We start from the raw sequence: 20482 nt of genomic DNA, 5'->3' as shown, positions 1-20482 counted from the left end.
CGCAGGTGCGCATGACGATGGTGACAGGTGTGCGGGATAATCAGCAGCCTGATGACCTAGAGGCCAGAGAGGGAGTATATGTGACACAGTAAAGGGGGCTTTACTATTCTTAGGTAGCAAATCACCCCCACAACATGATGCTGCCACCCCCGTGCTTCACAGTTGGGATGGTGTTCTTCGGCTTGCAAGCCTCCCCCTTTTTCCTCCAAACATAACGATGGTCATTATGGCCAAACAGTTCTATTTTTGTTTCATCAGATCAGAGGACATTTCTCCAAAAAGTACGATCTTTGTCCCCATGTGCAGTTGCAAACCGTAGTCTGGCTTTTATATGGCGGTTTTGGAGCAGTGGCTTCTTCCATGCTGAGCGGCCTTTCAGGTTGTTGATATAGGACTCATTTTGCTGTGGATATAGATACTTTTGTACCTGTTTCCTCCAGCATCTTCACAAGGTCCTTGGCTGTTGTTCTGGGATTGATTTGCACTTTTCGCACCAAAGTACGTTCATCTCTAGGAGACAGAACGTGTCTCCTTCCTGAGCGGTATGACGGCTGCATGGTCCCATGGTATTTATACTTGCGTACTATTGTTTGTACAGATGAATGTGGTACCTTCAGGCGTTTGGAAATTGCTCCCAAGGATGAACCAGACTTGTGGAGGTCTATAATTTTTTTCTGAGGTCTTGGCTGATTTCTTTTGATTTTCCCATGATGTCAAGCAAAGATGCACTGAGTTTGAAGGTAGGCCTTGAAATGCATCCACAGGTACATCTCCACAGGTACATCGTCAATTAGCCTATCAGAAGCTTCTAAAGCCATGACACCATTTTCTGGAATTTTCTAAGCTGTTTAAAGGCACAGTCAACTTAGTGTATGTACACTTCTGACCCACTGGAATTGTAATGCAGTGAATTATAAGTGAAATAATCTGTCTGTAAACAATTGTTGGACAACGTACTTGTGTCATGCACAAAGTAGATGTCCTAACCGACTTGCCAAAACTATAGTTTGATAACAAGAAATTTGTGGAGTGTTTGAAAAACTAGTTTTAATGACTGCAACCTAAGTATATTTAAACTTCCGACTTCAACTGTATATTATCAAGCATTTCACACATATTATCCAGATACTGACTGTTAGCATTTGGTGGTCTATAGCATCTTCCCACAATAATTTGGGTTAGGCAGATGAACCTGTAGTCATTTTACTTCAATAGTGTTTAACACGAGATCTTCTCTAAGCTTTACAGGAATGTGGTTCTGAATATGGAAAGCAACACCCCCCCTATTGGCATATCTGTATTTTCTGTAAATGTTATAACCGTGCATTGCTACCACTGTGGGTAATCACCTCACTATTCAGCCCATTGACTGGTGAGCTAATGTTGCTCATTTCACAGTAGTGTCATTTCACAGTGGTGTCAAAGTCCTGCAATAAGAGTTACGACCTTAAGATTTGTGTAAACTCTCCACAGTTGTGTTCTGTGGGTGTCACTGACTAGACTGATACTTATAGATCTTGGGTCCATGAAATGGGGTAAGTCTGTACGTTGCAATATGAATGTTCAGTACACAATAGGTTGACTGGTGAGCTAATGCCAAGAGTGTGCACAGCTGTCATCAAGGCATAGGGTGGCTACTTTTAAGAATCTCAGTTATAAAATATATTTTGATTTGTTTAACACTTTTTGGCTACTACATGATTCCATATGTGTTATTTCATAGTTTTGATGTCTTCACTATTATTCTACAATGTAGAAAATATTAAAAATAAAGAAAACCCTTGAATGAGAAGGTGTGTCCAAACTTTTGACTGGTACTGTACACACACACACACACAGTATAGTCATTGGATCAAATAATGAAACGCTAAGATGATTGGAAAATGAACACCGAACATATTAATGTTGCTTTCGAAACCTATCATTATTAGATCCTGTTCAGAGAAGTAAACAAAGTCAATGATAGGCAACATGTCCACTCTAAGGTCATGACTGTTATATTGCCTGCAGTACACTTGATGGCTGGCAGGTAGAGTAAGTGCATCTGTTTCTGTTATGCCTTGTTTACATCAAGACATATTTCATTACGCCATATGTCGTCTTCACGGAGTCTTGCCCCAGTACTGAATGGTCAAGTGTAGTGTTTGTAACGCAAGATGCAGGAGAGCCTGTCTCTCATTAAATATACAAATATTATTCAATATAGGATAAATATATTTTTCAGTGGATAATATTTAATTACTTGTTCCTGAACTTGTTTCTCTAATTTTATTGCAAGTCAAGCTAGCTTGCAATGTAGAGTAGCTAGCTAGCTAAAAGCTAGGCTTGGTTGAAGAGACAGTATTTTCAGCCTAGCTTTTAGCTAGCTACTGTGCATTCGGAAAGTATTCAGATCCCTTGACTTTTTCAAAATGTTGTTACGTTACAGCCTTATTCTAAAATGTATTACATTTCTTTTAGCAAGCTAGCTGCTTTGCAGTCTCCCAAAATAAATCTGGTCTCTGATGAGAGACAGGCTCTCCTCCACCTTGCGTTACAAACACTACAGTTGTCCGTTCAGTAGCGGGGCAGAGAAGGGTGCAATTGTGGTATCTGCAGCAACCCCTCGTTATACTTGCATTGGTACATTTTTAAACTAGGACAGGCGGAAGGCAGGAGCGCTCCAGTACAGTAGGTGGCATTAATGCACAATAACATTGGATGCCAGCCGCCAATAAACCCCACAGAAGGGTCAGGGGCGACAACGGTAGCTAGCTAACCAGCTGTACATGATAGACAGTGTCCTTTGTCCCCGCCTGTCGGGCACTGTTTTCCCGCAGTTCTGTTAATGACGTGAGGGCAGGTGTTTGGAAGGTAGGAGCGAAGGACCCACATTCAAAAGTGTCACAAGTATGAAGACAAAGACAGTACAGTATGAAACTGATGAAATGTTCAGCTCGAGGGGGGTTCATGCTGTAACCAATGGGATGCTCGAGGGGGGTGTACATGAAGGAACCAATAGGAACGCCCCGAATGCAGGCTGCAGTAGCACACTGACGGCGGGTAAAACTCCGTGAAAATGACAAACAGTGTAATGAAATACGTCACGATGTAAACTGTACATTAGACTGTAATTAGTGCCAGCAAAACGTTGCATGGATGAGGTAATGGTCAGTACTGCATTGTTATCAAAACATTCCTATTGATATGATTAATCAATTAATTTGACGTTCCAACATTTCTATGGTGAACGTGACTAGAGTGCAACGTCACTTCCGTGGGCACAGCGTTCACGTTTCACAACAAGCCCTAGCTAGCTGCGTGTATTTCGGGAAGATATTTTGCCCCCTATAATCGTCCAACGATGACTAAATTACAATATCTGAATGTGTATCTAACTGAGCGTTTGATGCAAGCTGCGGAGGAGATACTTGGAGTGGTCGGAAACACGATATCCGAGTACCAGGAAGAAATAACCCGGACAAAGAGAGAAAACCAATACCTGAAACAACACTTGATCACACCGGTCCTACCGGGTATGTAGCTAGCTAGATTACTGTACTGTACTTTGTCATTTACACGAATTAGCTAAACAGATAGAAAAGTGACATTGTTTTCTACAATAGTTGACTCTGTGGGGCAGAGACGATGGATGCCTAGCTCTCAAACACTAAGCAGCATTCTGCCTTCTATAGTTTCAGCCACTAGCTTCGCCCACGACTACCTCACGTGAACTACAATCCCGACGCTGTGTTTTAACGTTTAGAAACGTAAATAATCATTGCTTTCGATACTTATGGCTCTTATCTTTCATCAGCTCTAAATCGCGGAGTTCCCACTGGGGTACTAGTGATGGGCCGTTTTTTGGTGAACGTTGGGAATCGCGTCGGTGAAAGAGCCATTTATTTGGCTCCCAGATTTGCATACTGCTAATACTGCCTTTTGAGCTTTAAAAAAACGATTATTTGCAAATAGGGTACAAAATCATTCTCCGAATATGGTAATTCAGAGACAGCGGAACAATTTGTTGACAGGGGGTGCAGGATTTTTTGGGCTTAATTTAGATATGTTTCTTCTTACAATTTCCAATATTTTGGTAGGCTATTTCGAGAGCTTGGGACAAAGTTCTGTCTGCATTTTTGTCAAAAATGAGTTGACATAGCCTTGTTCTGTTCAATGGTCTCTACCAATATAGTACTCTAAATACCCCAATCCATGTTGATAAGCTTAAAAGAATACAATATAAAAATAGCTGACACCATTTAAACCAATGAGGGTTTGGAACTTTAAAGCCAATTATCTCAGAATCATCATCTTGCAGATATAACCTTATAGTCCCAAGCTCTTGATGTGTTAGTGAACTGTCTATAATTAGATACATGTGGCTTCTCTTCTGTCATTATATGTTGCCCTATAAGACTAAATAAACCCTTGTTCACCAGAATGTTATCAATTGATAGATTGAATGCTTCAATCTAGTTGACATCGGTAAAGTTCTCTTTAATCTCTGCTTCTTTTGTGGAGCAAAGACGTTTAGGCACCGGTGAGAAAATGCAATAACTCAACAAAAAACGGGACAGGTTTTGTAACATTACTAAAATGACATCAGTTTTACCAGTTGTAAGGAAATGGAAAGCTATGAAAATGACCCAACATGTTTCTAATAATATTTCAGTTTGGCTTGGATGCATGTTTTATGTGGTTGAAATATCAGCTTTCATGATGCTGGTGAAGATAGCACCTCTACAGACATCTCTAACTGTGCATTTACGTTCTCTCAAGATGCTGAAAGAAATAAATCATATTTCTCCACTCCTGTTCCTGAGTCATTTCACATTTGGTGTATAATTTTACTGCAATTAATGCTTAATTCTGCAGGAGTTAATATTAAGGCTATGTGAAAGGTAAAATCTACAGTCATTGTCCAGATTTCAGTTAACATTTAAAACATCTGAACAGTAGGCTACAGTTCGCTTGATGTGCCATAGGCCTGTTTGATGTCCCCGTCTTGTGACTTCAAATTTTTATAGTGCCTCACAATCATCACACATAACATAGCCAGCACTGCTATCATCCTCTTTTACCACTTCACCAAATCTTTCATTACTTTTCTTGCCCTACCTTCTCGTTATTTTCAACTCTTAATTTTACAGCTTTTCTCTTATTGAATTAAACTCAGACATTGTCATTTTAGCCTCCGTGTATCAACAAACCTTTTTTGCCCCTTCACAAAAAACATTTGGCGATTGGCGTGTAGGCTATTTTGCGCAGAAGCTTATAGGCTCACGTACTAATGCCAGATGGCCTAAAAAGAATGACAGAAAAACTTCAATGTACAAGAATAAATTGTACAAAAATGTTGTCTTTTTTTTAATGTATCGTTTTCTCTTCATTCAACCAGCCCGTCCTTCATCCACACAATATTGCATGACCCTAAACCCGCCTACCCCGCGGATATAACAGCGTGGACTGCTGGTTATAAACTAACCCGCACATCACTACAATAAACCCATCAACTTCAGGACACACTTGTGTTCTTGGGCACCTTCAATTCTGCAGAAATATTTTGGTATCCTTCCCCAGATCTGTGCCTCGACACAATCGTGTCTCAGAGCTCTAAGGACAATTCCTTCGACCTCATGGCTTGATTTTTGCTCTGACATGCACTGTCAACTGTGAGACCGTATATAGACAGGTGTGTGCCTTTCCAAATCATGTCCAATCAATTGAATTTACCACAGGTGGACTACAAGCAAGTTGTAGAAACATCTCAAGCATGATAAATGGAAACAGGATGCACCTGAGCTAAATTTTGAGTCTCATAGCAAAGGGTCTGAATACTTATGTAAATAGGGTAAAAAAAAAAAATGTTTTATACATTTGCAAAAAAAATGTAAAGCCTGTTTTTGCTTTGTCATTATGGGCTGTTGTGTCTAAATTGAGGAAAAATACAATTTAATACTTTTTACATTTAGACATTTAACGTAACAAAATGTGGAAAAAGTCATGGTCTGAATACTTTCCGAATGTCATCACACAGCATACGAGTCATTCATGATTTTAAATGCAATCAAGCATTTTTGCTTTAAAACAAAATATCGTGTCCCTTGAATAATTAGCATAAACAAATAAACCGCTCCCTTTCGGCAATTGCATTCACGAATGCATGCGATTGTTTTTAGTCTTTGCTGTAATAAAGGCTTTAAAAACATTTTTTTACATACTCTGGTACTCTTCAAATTTATTTACTGTTTTCATTGTTCCGAACGGTCAGAAAAATTACATTGTAATCTAACAGCACCTGTTTGACACACAATATGCACACAGCACTTGCTCCTTACCTTATTTTTCTTGATCTGCAGTATTTTCCACAACTACTAAAATTTATTCCACACATCTGACGTCCCCTTTACCTCCTTAGCAACCAGTAAACATTCCCCCGTTTCGAGTTTGTCACCTCCTCTGCATCCATTTTGCTGTGATGTGTTACGGTGTTCAGAGTTTGTTATAACCAATTTATTGATGTGATTATGATATGCTATAGGTCAGGCCCTATTGGTCACGTGCATGTGATTAAAACATTTCCGAACAATCGATTGGTCGAAGAATAGAACCCAGTTTGAAAACAGGAAAACAGTTTGGAAAGCAAATGGCTATTGCTGTAAAGAGAAGATCATGAAAAGACTGTCTTTTAGTCATAAAAATTCTCTACTTAATTGAGCGAACAGTATAGCCTACCTTATTGGATAGTCTATAAGCTATATCAGATACGTTTCTTCTCCTTTCAACTGGAAAAATCTGGCATTTTTATAAACAAATTTCATGCCATTCTACTACGCTTTATATGACTGGAGACATTAGCAGAATATTTTTTTATACGACAAAAAGTTCAGGGTAGCCTACTCTGCTAACAGCGTTGTCTGATTCATATAATAGGCCTACAAGAAGGGGAGAAATAAATACAATGACATCCATCTACCATAGAGGAGGAAATTATTGTCCAAAAATAAACATTCAAGTGGCACTGACCCAACAATGATAGAGTGAATGTGTGCGCTCATCGGGGATATGGCCAATGCTCTCCGCTGGTGCCCTACTCTACGCGGTCAGCCATGCTATTTTTTGTGTTTGAGTTATATTATGAGCCAAAATTATGGCTATCCAATCTTTTCATCACATTAGGAATAGCAGGCTAACTAACATAAGTTTGCAAATGCGATGATGTATGGAATGCATTATTATAAAAGAAGCATTTTTAATGGTGACAATTAGCTTCCCCAAACTTAAAACTCACTGGCCGCCTATGCGCTGGTACAACACACTCAAATAATGCAGTGCCGTGGCTCGATCCAGGTGGTTACCGGAGGGTCTAATTAGCTCCTACACCAGGGGTTCCCAAACTTTTTTTGTCCTGCGACCCCATTTTGTCCTGCGACCCCATTTTGATCCGCGACCCCATTTTGATCCGCGACCCCATTTTGATCCGCGACCACGCAATGTATTTAAAAAAAGTGATGTAATCAACGGCCAATGTTTACCTTTTTAAATTGGGGATATGACAGTCTATTACAAATCAGTCTGACAGTACTTTTGATAGTATTTCAATTTGTCAGTTTCTTTCGCGACCTCTATTTTGGGAAACACTGCACTACACCCTCCATAAATTTCACTCCCTCAGCTTTGGTACACTTGTGTGTATGGCAGAGGCACGCGTGAATGCGCAAATGGATGGATGGATGAGTGGGGGAAGTGGAAGGGTTGATATGGGATTCAGCCAGAGACATAGCTATGCCATTCCCAGAACAAGCTAGCTAACTCAATGGTGGTCTTGTCAATCAAGCATCAACAGCTGTCATTGATGTAAATTGTCTTCTTTCCCACAGCTCCTCAGTCCATTCTCTCTTGGGTCTCAGAGCAGCAAACTCCCCCTGAGCAACAGCGCTGTGAGCAGGAGTGGAGCCCCAGTCTGGGGCAGAGGGACCCAGAGTCCACACAGATTAAAGAGGAACAGGGTGAACTCAGGACCCGTCAGGAGGAAGAGCAGATTCAAGGGCCGGAGGCTGATACCAAAGAAGACTCCATAAGCATTCCTCCCTGTGTGAAAAGTGACTGTGATCAGGAGCCACCTCAGCCCACACATCTTCCCCAAACTGTGGTGAACAGAGAGAGAGACTCTCTACTGACCAACACAACTGGACAGATCAAAACAGAACCTGATGGAGAGGGCTATGGAGTATCACTATCAGAACCAACCAGTGACTCCCCTCAGTCTCAGCCCCTCTCTGCAGTAAATCCAGCCTGTTCTAGAACACAGAGTGAGAACACTGAGAGTGTACCTGATGTTCAGAGAGATCCAGAGGAGGACACCCAGACACCCTCATGTACTCATTGTGGAGCCGTGTTCTGTGAGCTTTCCCAACTGAAGGCACACATGCTATCCCATACAGTACCACACAGTGGTGACACTAGTCACAGGCAAATCCTCTGCACAGTCTGTTGGAAGTCATTCACCTCTACCAGTTACCTCAAGGTCCACATGTGTTCTCACAATAAGGAGAAGCCCTTCCACTGTGGTGTGTGTGGCAAGAGTTTCAGCTACTCAGGCAGGTTCAGGGAGCACCAGCGCATCCACACGGGAGAGAGACCGTACCGCTGCCACGTGTGTGCTAAACGCTTCAACCGGTCTGCCCATCTGAAGACCCACCTGAGGGTCCACACGGGGGAGAAACCCTACTCCTGTCCTGTCTGTGGGAAAGGATTCAGTCAGTCCAGCCATATCAAGGGACACCTCAGAACTCACACCCGAGGGAGGTAGAAGAAAGATGCCTTTTTTTTATTAGGATCGCCATTTGCCGACGCCAATGGCGACAGCTAGTCTTACTGGGGTCCGACACATAACGAAAAAGACATTACAGACAAAATACTTTACACTTAAACATTAACATGTAGTGTGTGTGTGTGTGTGTGTGCACTCAGTTCCACACACATGTCAGTACATACATGCAACAAGTAGGTCACATGGGGGAGAGGCGTTGTGCCGTGAGGTGTTGCTTTATTTGTTTTTTGAAACCAGGTTTGCTATTCACTTGGCCTATATGAGATGGAAGGGAGTTCCATGCAATCATGGCTCTGTATAATACTGTAAGTTTCCTTGAATTTGTTCTGGACCTGGGAACTGTGAAAATATGTCTGGTGGGGTAAGTGCTGTGTGTAAGTTGATTATGCAAACAATTTGTTATTTCGAACACATTGGTGTTTCTTTATAAAAACGAGAAGCGATGCAGTCAGTCTTTCCTCAACACTTAGCCAAGAGAGACTAGCATGCATATTATTGCTTAGGGGATGACGGTGTCAAAAAGCAGAGCATCTTTTTATTATGGAGAGACCTCTCCCCATCTTTACAACCATTGAATCAAAATGTTTTGACCATGACAATTTACAATATTAAGATAACACCAAATAATTTAGTCTGCTGAACAGCCAAACCATTCATTACCAGATTCAGCTGAGGTCTAGAACTTACGGAATGATTTGTACCAAATACAATGCTCTTAGTTTTTGAGATTTTCAGGACCAGTTTATTACTGGCCTCCCATTCTAAAACTGACCAACTCTTTGTTTAGGGTTGCAGTGATTTCACTAGCTGTGGTTGCTGGCCCGTGTAGGGTTGAATCATCAGCAGACATGGACACAGGCTTTGTTTATTGACAGTGGCAGGTCAGCTTTCCATCTAAGTTGTCAATGCCAGGAGGTTTGTCATTATTGATAACAATTGTTCTGCCTCTTCCACAGTAATTTTACAAAATTCAAACTTACAATGCTTTTCTGTCATTATTTTCTTTCAACTGTTCGTGGTTAGCATTTACTGCCTAGGTTTGCCCACTTTGCCAATGTAGTAATTATTAAAATAATTTGCAACATTAAATGGTTTTGTGTTGAATAAGCCATCTGATTTTATGGAAGATGGAGTTGAATGTCTTCCTGCCCATAATTTAATTTAAAGTACTCAAGTTATTTTCCATCATTATTTTTATAATTGACCTTGTTTTCATAAGTTTCTTTTAAGTTTAGTCACATAATTTCTCAAATCTCAATAAGAGATGTGCAGCCAGACTTATTAACCACTCCTTTTGCCCCATCTCTTTCAACCATCGTTCTTCAATTCCTCATCAAATCCTTAACAGTTCTATCAGTCAGTTTCTTAACCGGTGGCATGTTTATCAATAATTGGAAGAAGCAATGTCATATATTCATCAAGTGCAGCATCTGGATGCTTCTTATTAATCACATCAGACCAACAAATATTTTTTACTTCTACATAAGTCACAGCTAAATATTTTGTATGATCTCTTATACACTATTTTAGGCCCAGCTTTTGGAATCTTGTCTTTCCTGGATATAGCCACTATATTGAGATCACTGCATTCAATGGGTACGGATACAGTTTTAGAACAAAGTTCTAAAGTATTAGTAAAAATGTGATAACTACATGTGGATTATATAAACTCATCAAAAAAAGAAACGTCCTCTCACCGTCAACTGCGTTTATTTTCAGCAAACTTAACTTGTGAATATTTGTATGAACATAACAAGATTCAACAACTGAGACAGGAACTGAACAAGTTCTACCGACATGTGACTAACAGAAATGTAATAATGTGTCCCTGAACAAAGGGGGAGTCAAAAGTAACAGTCAGTATCTGGTGTGGCCACCATCTGCATTAAGTACTGCAGTGCATCTCCTCATGGACTGCACCAGATTTGCCAGTACTTGCAGTGAGACGTTAACCCACTGAGCAGGGACCCTGGGCATCTTTCTTTTGGTGTTTTTCAGAGTCAGTAGAAAGGCCTCTTTTGTGTCCTAAGTTTTCATAACTGTGACCTTAATTGCCTACCGTTCCACAAGTGCATGTTCATTAATTGTTTATGGTTCATTGAACAAGCATGGGAAATGGTGTTTAAACCCTTTACAATGAAGATCTGTGAAGTTATTTGGATTTTTACGAATTATCTTTGAAAGACGGTCCTTAAAAAGGGACGTTTCTTTTTTTGTGGAGTTTAGTTCCTGTAGTGTAAACACCCTGGTAGGTTGATTAATAACCTGAACCAGATTACAGGCACTGGTTACAGTGAGAAGCTTCCTCTTGAGCGGACAGCTTGATGGAAACAGTCAATATTCAGGTCCCCAAAAAAGTAGACCTCTGTTTATATTACATACACTATCAAGAATTTCACACACATTATCTAGAGACTGACTGTTAGCACTTGGTGGTCTATTGCAACACCCTAAAAGAACAAGCTTTAGTTGAGATAGGTGAACCTGAAACCACAACACTTCAATATCACTTGACATGAGATCTTCCCTAAGCATTAGAGGGATATGGCTCTGAATATATATTTGTATTGCTTGTATTGCTACTGCTTTATCAAAGAAATTAGCTAAGTGAGTCTCAGAAATGGCTAATACAGTGCATTCAGAAAGTATTCAGACCCCTTTCCTTTTTCCACATTTCGTTATGTTACAGCCTTATTCTAAAATTGATTAAAAAAATATCAATCTACACACAACACCCCATAATGACAAAACATAAAACAGGTTTTTAGAAATGTTTGCAAATGTATAAAAAAAATGTAAAACATATTTACATAAGTATTCAGACCCTTTGCTATGAGACTCAAAATTCAGCTCAGGTGCATCCTGTTTCCATTGATCATCCTTGAGATGTTTCTACAACTTGGAGTCCACCTGTGGTAAATTCAGTTGATTGGACATGATTTGGAAAGGCACACACGTGTCTATATAAGGTCCCACAGTTGACAGTGCATGTCAGCAAAAACCAAGCCATGAGGTTGAAGGAATTGTCCGTAGAGCTCTGAGACAGGATTGTGTTGAGACACATATTTGGAGAAGGGTACCAAAACATTTCTGCAGCATTGAAGGTCCCCAAGGACAATGTGGCTTCCATCATTCTTAAATGGAAGAAGTTTGGAACCACCAAGACTCTTCCTAGAGTTGGCCACCTGGCTAAACTGAGCAATCGGGGGAGAAGGGCCTTGGTCAGGAAGGTGACCAAGAACCCGATGGTCACTCTGACAGAGCTCCAGGGTTCCTCTGTGGAGATGGGAGAACCTTCCAGAAGGACAACCATCTCTGTCGCACTCCACCAATCAGGCCTTTATGGTAGAGTGGCCAGACGGAAACCACTCCTCACTAAAAGCTGCATGACAGCCCGCTTGGAGTTTGCCAAAAGGCATCTAAAAGAACTCTCAGAGCATGAGAAACAAGATCCTCTGGTCTGAAGAAACCAAGATTGAACTCTTTGGCCTGAATGCCAAGTGTCACGTCTGGAGGAAACCTGGCACCATCCCTACGGTGAAGCATGATGGTGGAAGAATCATGCCGTGGGGATGTTTTTCAGTGGCACGGACTAGGAGACTAGTCAAGATTGAGGGAAAGATGAACAGAGCAAAGTACAGAGAGATCCTTGATGAAAACCTGCTCCTGAGCGCTCAGGACCTCAGACTGGGGTGAAGGTTCACCTTCCAACAGGACAACGACCCTACACACACAGGCAAGACAACGCGGGAGTGGTTTCGGGACAAGTCCGTGAATGTCTTTGAGTGTCCCAGCTAGAGCCCGGTCTTGAACCCGACCGAACATCTCTGAAGAGACCTGAAAATAGTTGTGCAGCGACGCTCCCCATCCAACCTGACAGAGCTTAAGAGGATCTGCAGAGAAGAATGGGAGAAACTTTCCAAATACAGATGTGCCAAGCTTGTGGCATCATACCAAGAAGACTCAAGGCTGTAATCGCTGCCAAAGGTGCTCCAACAAAGATGAGTAAAGGATCTGAACACTTGTGTAAATTTGATATTTCCGTTTTTTTTTTTTATACATTTGCAAACATTTCTAAACCTGTTTTTGCTTTGTCATTATGGGGTAGATTGAGGGGGGGACGATTTAATTTTAGAATAAGACTAATGTAACAAAATGTGGAAAAAGTCAAGGGGTCTGAATACTTTCCGAGTGCTTGAAAATTCACAAAAAGTGGCGTTAGCTGATTATCTCAACAAAATGTATACGATCTCCTTAGTCTGTATTTATCACAGACCTTGTTTTTCGGCATTTATCATTTTCCTGGGTAGCTTATCAGAGATAGCCTTGGAGTGGAAAGAGCCCACGAGGGAATAGACAGAGCCTTCTGTTCTCAAAGTACCTAGCTTTTGGAAAGAGGAAGATAGACATACCTTCTCTTCAGTGCTACTAATTCTACATAGAATTGTAAGACTAGAGGACTATAGAATGTATGAAGTTTTGCATACTCTAAGGCACCTCATTTCTGCATTGATTTAAGAGAGCTGCTCTAATATAATGCTATGAAAAGACTTGAATCCCCTCATGTATCACCAAGTAGAGAAATATAATGTTAATTTGTTAGATTTGCACTTTTTTATTCTTGATTTCAATAGGAGCTTGTTGGTCTCGTTGCAAATAAACAAACTCTCATATTGATTAAGTAGGCCTGTGTGGGAACATTTTATTTCTGAATGTCTGTTTCTGAAGGAAAACAAGACTGTCACAGATCAATGTTCTAGTGATCAGTGGGACTGTTACAGACAGCCCATCCTCACCAATGTTGTTGTAAAACCATGTTTGAACACTAGATGGTATACTTTATTTCTCCTCCACAAAAGTGTTACACAAGCTAGGTTTCCATCCTATTGGCGACAGATTTTCTGCATAAAACAGTGTGTGTTTTCCCACCAGATGTGTTCCCATCAAATTGACTTGTGCATAAAAGGCTGTATGTGATGATAGTGCACATGAAAATAACTTAATGTTAAATTCACATATACCGAATTAAAAAAAAGAAAACGGTTTAATGGTTTGCATCACATTTAACTCTTATTATAATATCAATATTTGCGCATAAAAGCATTTCCAACACCATTTCTCGCAAAATTAATTTGCCAAATTTTACATTTTGAATGGAAACCTGGTTACAGTTGAATATGATTGCCCTCACCGGTCCTGCCAAGCAACAGCCTTAAATCCAGAAACCCAGCTATTGGTAAGTTTATACGTACAAACATTAAAAATCTATGATGACTATATAAACGAACGTCGTAAGAGAATGTATCCGGTACAAAGGCAACAGACGGAGAAGGGTAAGCGTGCCTTTCTCATTGTGGACAAACTATAGATGGACAGCTATTCCCGAGACAGCTCCATAACACCATGGCTGTACTAAATTCTAGGAACTTCAGGTTAAGACAAAAAGAAAGTATGAGAACTGAAAAAATATCTGAACACTATGAAGTGGTTATGAACACACACATACTCAATTACATGCTCGCTTACACATATGGACTTATACATGCTGTAGAGTAATGAAAGGTGTCTTTCATGATCATGTGAAGTGTCAATTTCTTTGGAAATGCTGAGATGTGTTTTTCAATGATGTTAAAGGTAATTATGATGCACCTATGTCGGTGATACGATATGGATTACAATTATCATCATGAATATTAAGGCTATACACACTACATGTTACACACACAGACACTCAACCATGCAAATTGGCGGAGTTATTATTTATTTGGATGGCATACATTATAGTCTTACTCTTATACAGACATCGTACACACTCACTAAATCACATCCAATATCATACACATCAACCTACTCAGATTTACTACACACATATCTTGTCTCAATTTTCTAACATCTGTGGCATTGGCTCACAGGCAAACAGGCAAGGGAATAAAACAAATATTGCTAGAACCTATTTCTTGAATTCTAAATATCAGACATTTGAAAGCTCTAATTTTGACCGTCATAATACCTCTGATGGCAGTAACTTTACAGGCACTAATTATGGTCAATTTAGACTGAGAATAGTATCTAGTTAAAGTAAGGGGTGAAATAAGTATAGCCAGTTATAATTCTAACGGTTTAGCAGATTATAAAATAAGATCAGTCTTTACATGGCTAAAAGAAAAGGAATATAACATATACTGTTTACAGGAAACTCACTCTACATCCTTAGATGAAGTTGCGTGGTAAATGGAATGGAGTGGTGAAATAATTTACTGTCATGGACAAAGGAACTCAAAAGATGTTATTTATATATTTTTTTCATTTCATCTTTATTTAACCAGCTTGGCCAGTTGAGAACGAAAGTTCTCATTTACAACTGCGACCTGGCCAAGATAAAGCAAAGCAGTGCGACAAAAACAACAACACAAAGTTACACATGGAATAAACAAATGTACAGTCACTAACACAATAGAAAATCTATGTACAGTGTGTAAAATGTAGTAAGATTAAGGAGGTAAGGCAATAAATAGCCCATAGTGGCGAAATAATTACTATTTAGCAATTAACACTGGAGTGATAGATGTGCAGATGATGATGTGCAAGTAGAGATACTGGGGTGCAAAAGAGCAAAAAATAAACAATATGGGGATAAGGTAGTTGGGTGTGGTATTTCCAGATGGGCTGTGTACAGGTACAGTGATCGGTAAGCTGCTCTGACAGCTGATGCTTAAAGTTAGAGAGGGAGATATGTCTCCAGCTTCAGTGATTTTTGCAATTCGTTCCAGTCATTGGCAGCAGAGAACTGTAAGGAAAGGCGACAAAGGAGGTGTTGGCTTTGGGGATGACCAGTGAAATATACCTGCTGGAGAGCATGCTATGGGTGGGTGTTGCTATGGCGACCAGTGAGCTGAGATAAGGCGGGGCTTTACCTAGCAAAGACTTATAGATGACCTGGAGCCAGTGGGTTTGGCGACGAATATGTAGCGAGGGCCAGCCAACGAGAGCATACAGGTCGCAGTGGTGGGTAGTATATGGGGCTTTGGTGACAAAACAGATGGCACTGTGATAGACTACATCCAATTTGCTGAGTAGAGTGTTGGAGGCTATTTTGTAAATGACATCGCCAAAGTCAAGGATCGGTAGGATAGTCAGTTTTATGAGGGTATGTTGGCAGCATGAGTGAAGGAGGCTTTGTTGCAAAATAGGAAGCCAATTCTAGATTTAATTTTGGATTGGAGATGCTTAATGTGAGTCTGGAAGGAGAGTTTACAGTCTAACCAGACACCTAGGTATTTGTAGTTGTCCACATATTCTAAGTTAGAACCGTCCAGAGTAGTGATGATAGACGGGCGGGCGGGTGCGGGCAGCAATTGGTTGAAGAGCATGCATTTAGTTTTACTAGAATTTACGAGCAGTTGGAGGCCACGGAAGGAGTGTTGTATGGCATTGAATCTCGTTTGGAGGTTTGTTAACACAGTGTCCAAAGAAGGGCCAGATGTATACAGAATGGTGTCGTCTACATAGAGGTGGATCATAGAATCACCAGTAGCAAGAGCAACATCATTGATATATACAGAGAAAAGAGTCGGCCCGAGAATTGAACCCTGTGGCACCCCCCTAGAGACTGCCAGAGGTCCGGACAACAGACCCTCCGATTTGACACAGTGAACTCAATCTGAGAAGTAGTTGGTCAACCAGGTGAGGCAGTCATTTGAGAAACCAAGCCTATTGAGTTTGCCGATAAGAATGTGGTGATTGACAGAGTCGAAAGCCTTGGCCAGGTCGATGAAGAAGGCTGCACAGTACTGTCTTTTATCGATGGTGGTTATGATATCGTTTAGGACCTTGAGCATGGCTGAGGTGCACCCATTTCCAGCTCGGTGGTGATATTAATTAACAAAAATGTCGATCTGAATGTGCAAATAGTCAGTAATGATTTGCAATGGAAGGTGAATCTTTTTGAATATGAAAGTGGACGAAAAAGAGATTTGGCTCATTAATCTATATGGTCCAAATCAGAATGTGCCATACTTCTTCGAAAACATTTATACCAATTTATTGAACTTACAGGCAACAAATGATCATATCATTATGGTAGGAGACTATAACACAGTGTTAAGTACCTCAATGGACCGTAAAGGTAATCACTCTACAAGCTATCATCACTGTGCCCTTAAGGAAATCACAAATATTATGGACACATTAGAAATAGTGGATATTTGGAGACTAAAAAACCCCGACCTAGTGAGATATACATTGAGGAGACTACTTTGTCTCTTTCTCTCTTGCATCAAAGGTTAAAAAAAGTTTATATAGGAGACAGAATGCGACCGTATCATCATCTAATTGGCATTCACATAACTCTTTTATAGATTTTCCACATGGACAGGGATATTGGAAATTTAATCAAAGTTTACTGGAAGATAACTTATTTTTAAGTAAGACAAAATTATTTATAACTGAATTTTTCCAGTATAATATAGGTCCCTTATTGTTTGGAATACCTTTTCAATATTTTTCAATTCAATTCAATATTCATCAATAATAAAAAAGCAGTTTCTGGCTAAAGAGACAAGACTAACATGAACTAATAGTACAGGTTGATAGCAATAAAAACGATACTACAGACATACAAAATAAGTTAGAGAAAAAAACAAAAAGAACTTGAGGAACTTATTCAAGAACAATCTAGTGTAATCTATTACAAAAATAAAGCAAACTGGATGGAATATGGAGAAAAATGCACCAAAGTCTTCCTGAATCTCCAATACAGGAACGCTAACAAAAAGAATTTGCAGAAACTCGTCACTGAAGACGGAGTCATCTATGATTCTCCGAATGATATTTTAAAAGAGGAAGCTAATTCTTTTAGGAAGATGTTCTCTTTTCCATCCCATCCACTCCCACTGAATGAAGATTACGGTAAGGAATTCTTACAGAGGAAGAACTTTGAAGCTATTAAATCCTTTCAGTCTGGAAAAACCCCTGGGATTGATGGCATACCTGTAGATGTATATCAAGCCTTTTTTCATATACTAAAAGCTCCATTGTAGATTGTTTTAACTACTCCTATAGAAATTGTAGTCTGTCAGGTACTCAGCAGGGAGTTCTGATTTCTCTATTATTAAAACAAGACCCAGATGGCAAATATAAATACCCAGTCTATCTAAAAAACTGGAGGCCCCTTACACTTCAATGTTGTAATGCAAAAATACTAGCGAAATGCCTAGCCACTCAGAATTAAAAAGGTTTTACCAGGTATTGTTCATCCTGATCAGACAGGTTTTTTACATGGATGATATGTTGGAGATAATATATGACAACTACTAGAAATAATAGAACATCATGAAATATCTAAGAAGCCAGGCCTGGTATATAGGCATTTGATAAAGTAAGACTGGATTTTTTCAATTTCGGTGATTCTCGTATAAAATGGGTAAAAATAATGTATAGCAACCCCAGGTGTAAAATAGTAAATAATGGCTACTTCTCAGAAAGTTTTGAATTGTCAAGAGGAGTTAAACAAGGGTGTCCGCTGTCACCATATCTATTCGTTATGGCCATCGAATGCTAGCTATTAAAATCAGATCCAATAACAACAGAGGATTAGAAATCCAAGGCTTAAAAACAAAAGGTGTCCATGTATGCCAATGACTCAAGTTTTATATTAAGTTGGTGGATGGGTGTAAGCATCTGCCTCTGATTCCAAAGGTTGCAAGTTTGAATCCAATGATAGTTGTTTTTTATATTTTTGTTTTAACCCTTAACCATTCAGAGTTAATGCCTAAATCTAACCTTAAACATTTTGATGTGACATTTCAGAAACAAGGATGAATGTCTAATTCTGACGTGAGACACAGCTGGTAGGGAAAATCATGCTGCTCGCTCATGAGTTCAGCAACACATTGTAATATGACACAATACACTTCTGTGAATCAAATTCAACCCATGTAATCAATTAAGCAATGCCAGTCACAGGAGGCTGCTGAGGGGAGAACGGCTAATAATGACTGAAATGGTGCAAATGGAATGGCATCAAGCACATGGAAACAATACAATTCCACTAATTCCACTCCAGCCATTACCACGAGCACGTCCTCCCCAATTAAGATGCCACCAACCTCTAATGCCAGCCTACCATAAACTAATTTCCAATACTTACATTTCCATTTACAGCAACGAAAACCAATAGGCTGCCAAGAAAACCATAATAGAATGTATCTGTTTCTAATGAAACTGTCACGACTTCCATCGAAGTCGGCTCCTCTCCTTGTTCGGGCGGCGTTCGGCGATCGACGTCACCGGCTTTCTAGCCATCGCTGCTCCATTTCTCATATTCCATTGGTTTTGTCTTGTTCCATTACCCACCTGGTTTTCGTTCCATAATTACTGCATGTATTTAGTCCTCTGTTCCCCTCCATTGTCTTTGTGTGTAATTGTTTGTTTGTTATGTGGATTATTGTCAGGCGCTTTACTTTTGCTATGTTCTGTGTTTTTGGCACGTTATTGTTTTTATGTGCTGTCATTTTTGGAATGGAATTAAAGTGCGCCTGTTCACTACACTCTGCTCTCCTGCACCTGACTTCACCTCCCATACACACCCTTGACAGAAACAGACCGATATGTAGCTATACCCAGGTGTGTCATTTGGGTTCTTGCATTGGAATTATATTGAATTCTGCTTATATCACAAACATAGAAGTTCAAATGTTTTGGACCAAGAAGTAATAGCGTCCATGGACAGCACAATAGACGCTAAAGCAAGATTCTGATCAAAACCAACCAGCTAGATTGAAACAATGTTACCTTTTCAAAAGAGTTGCAACCTCCTTGATGCTCTGTGGAACTTCCTGAGTAATCGATTATTCCATTCTCCCTGAAATTTCCTCAAATGACAGTTGGATTAGTTGAGCTTTCCTCGGATGTAGCATGCTTCTTCTTCGCTGACTAAGCACGTTTGTCAAAGTGGAAAATGAGTTATTGTATGTAGCTGTGGACGCCCCAAAAGTCAGTCCATGTTTCAGTGCAGTAAGCATGGTCAGCATTGCTGTGGAGGTCCAGAGAATCGTTGCAGGATATAAAGTGGGGTCTGTTTGTCCTCACTGGAGCCAGAGCAGGCGATTTCAGTCTGCAAAAACTGCTGAGTGACACTAAGCTCAGCTTCCACCAAACGGTTTCACCTATTTCACATCTAGAAAGTCATGGCTCTCTGGGTCAATGGCAGACAGGGCCTCCACCAGTTGGCTGTTGAGTTCGCTGACATCTCACCAATGACAGCATCCAATGTGTGGAGGCCCTGTGTGCCATACACTCAGTCTCTTCTCCTCTGTCCTGCTGGCCTACTGTACTTTCCACCATGTATTTCTTGTCTGCGTTAGCATTGGTCCCAACACAAAACTTTTGACATGGGAAACAAAATGCCGTATCTGCAGTAACCGAGTATTCCAGCCACTCTCTTCTCATGAACCAGTTGCTATTAAATTAACATTTTTGGACAGAAAACCTGCGGCTGGTGTAGTATTCTAGGCTAACCTGGGCTGGTTCCACTGTTACAAGATCATCAGGAACAGTTGGAGGTAGAGCCATTATCCTGGCAGCGCTTGTGGAAGGGTGGGTAGGCTAGCTAAGAAGCTTACTCAACTTGGTAGTGGTGGGGCATGAGGCAGATGAGTGAAGCAGCTT

The 20482-nt window shown here is 40.3% G+C and overlaps 1 protein-coding gene across 1 annotated transcript; it reads left to right on the top strand.

Annotated features, from left to right (window-relative positions):
• Window positions 1-3164: 3164 nt before the first annotated feature.
• On the top strand, window positions 3165-8884 carry LOC115149359 (zinc finger and SCAN domain-containing protein 5B-like). Its single transcript, XM_029692158.1, has 2 exons — window positions 3165-3515; window positions 7863-8884. The coding sequence occupies exons 1-2, from the start codon at window positions 3344-3346 to the stop codon at window positions 8792-8794; spliced, it is 1104 nt and encodes a 367-aa protein (XP_029548018.1). The 5' UTR covers window positions 3165-3343; the 3' UTR covers window positions 8795-8884.
• Window positions 8885-20482: the final 11598 nt, after the last annotated feature.

Source organism: Salmo trutta, chromosome 15, assembly GCF_901001165.1.
Source record: "Salmo trutta chromosome 15, fSalTru1.1, whole genome shotgun sequence".
Taxonomy (NCBI): Eukaryota; Metazoa; Chordata; class Actinopteri; order Salmoniformes; family Salmonidae; genus Salmo; species Salmo trutta.
Note: the sequence above shows the minus strand (reverse complement) of the source record. Positions and strands in the feature narration are given on the sequence as shown.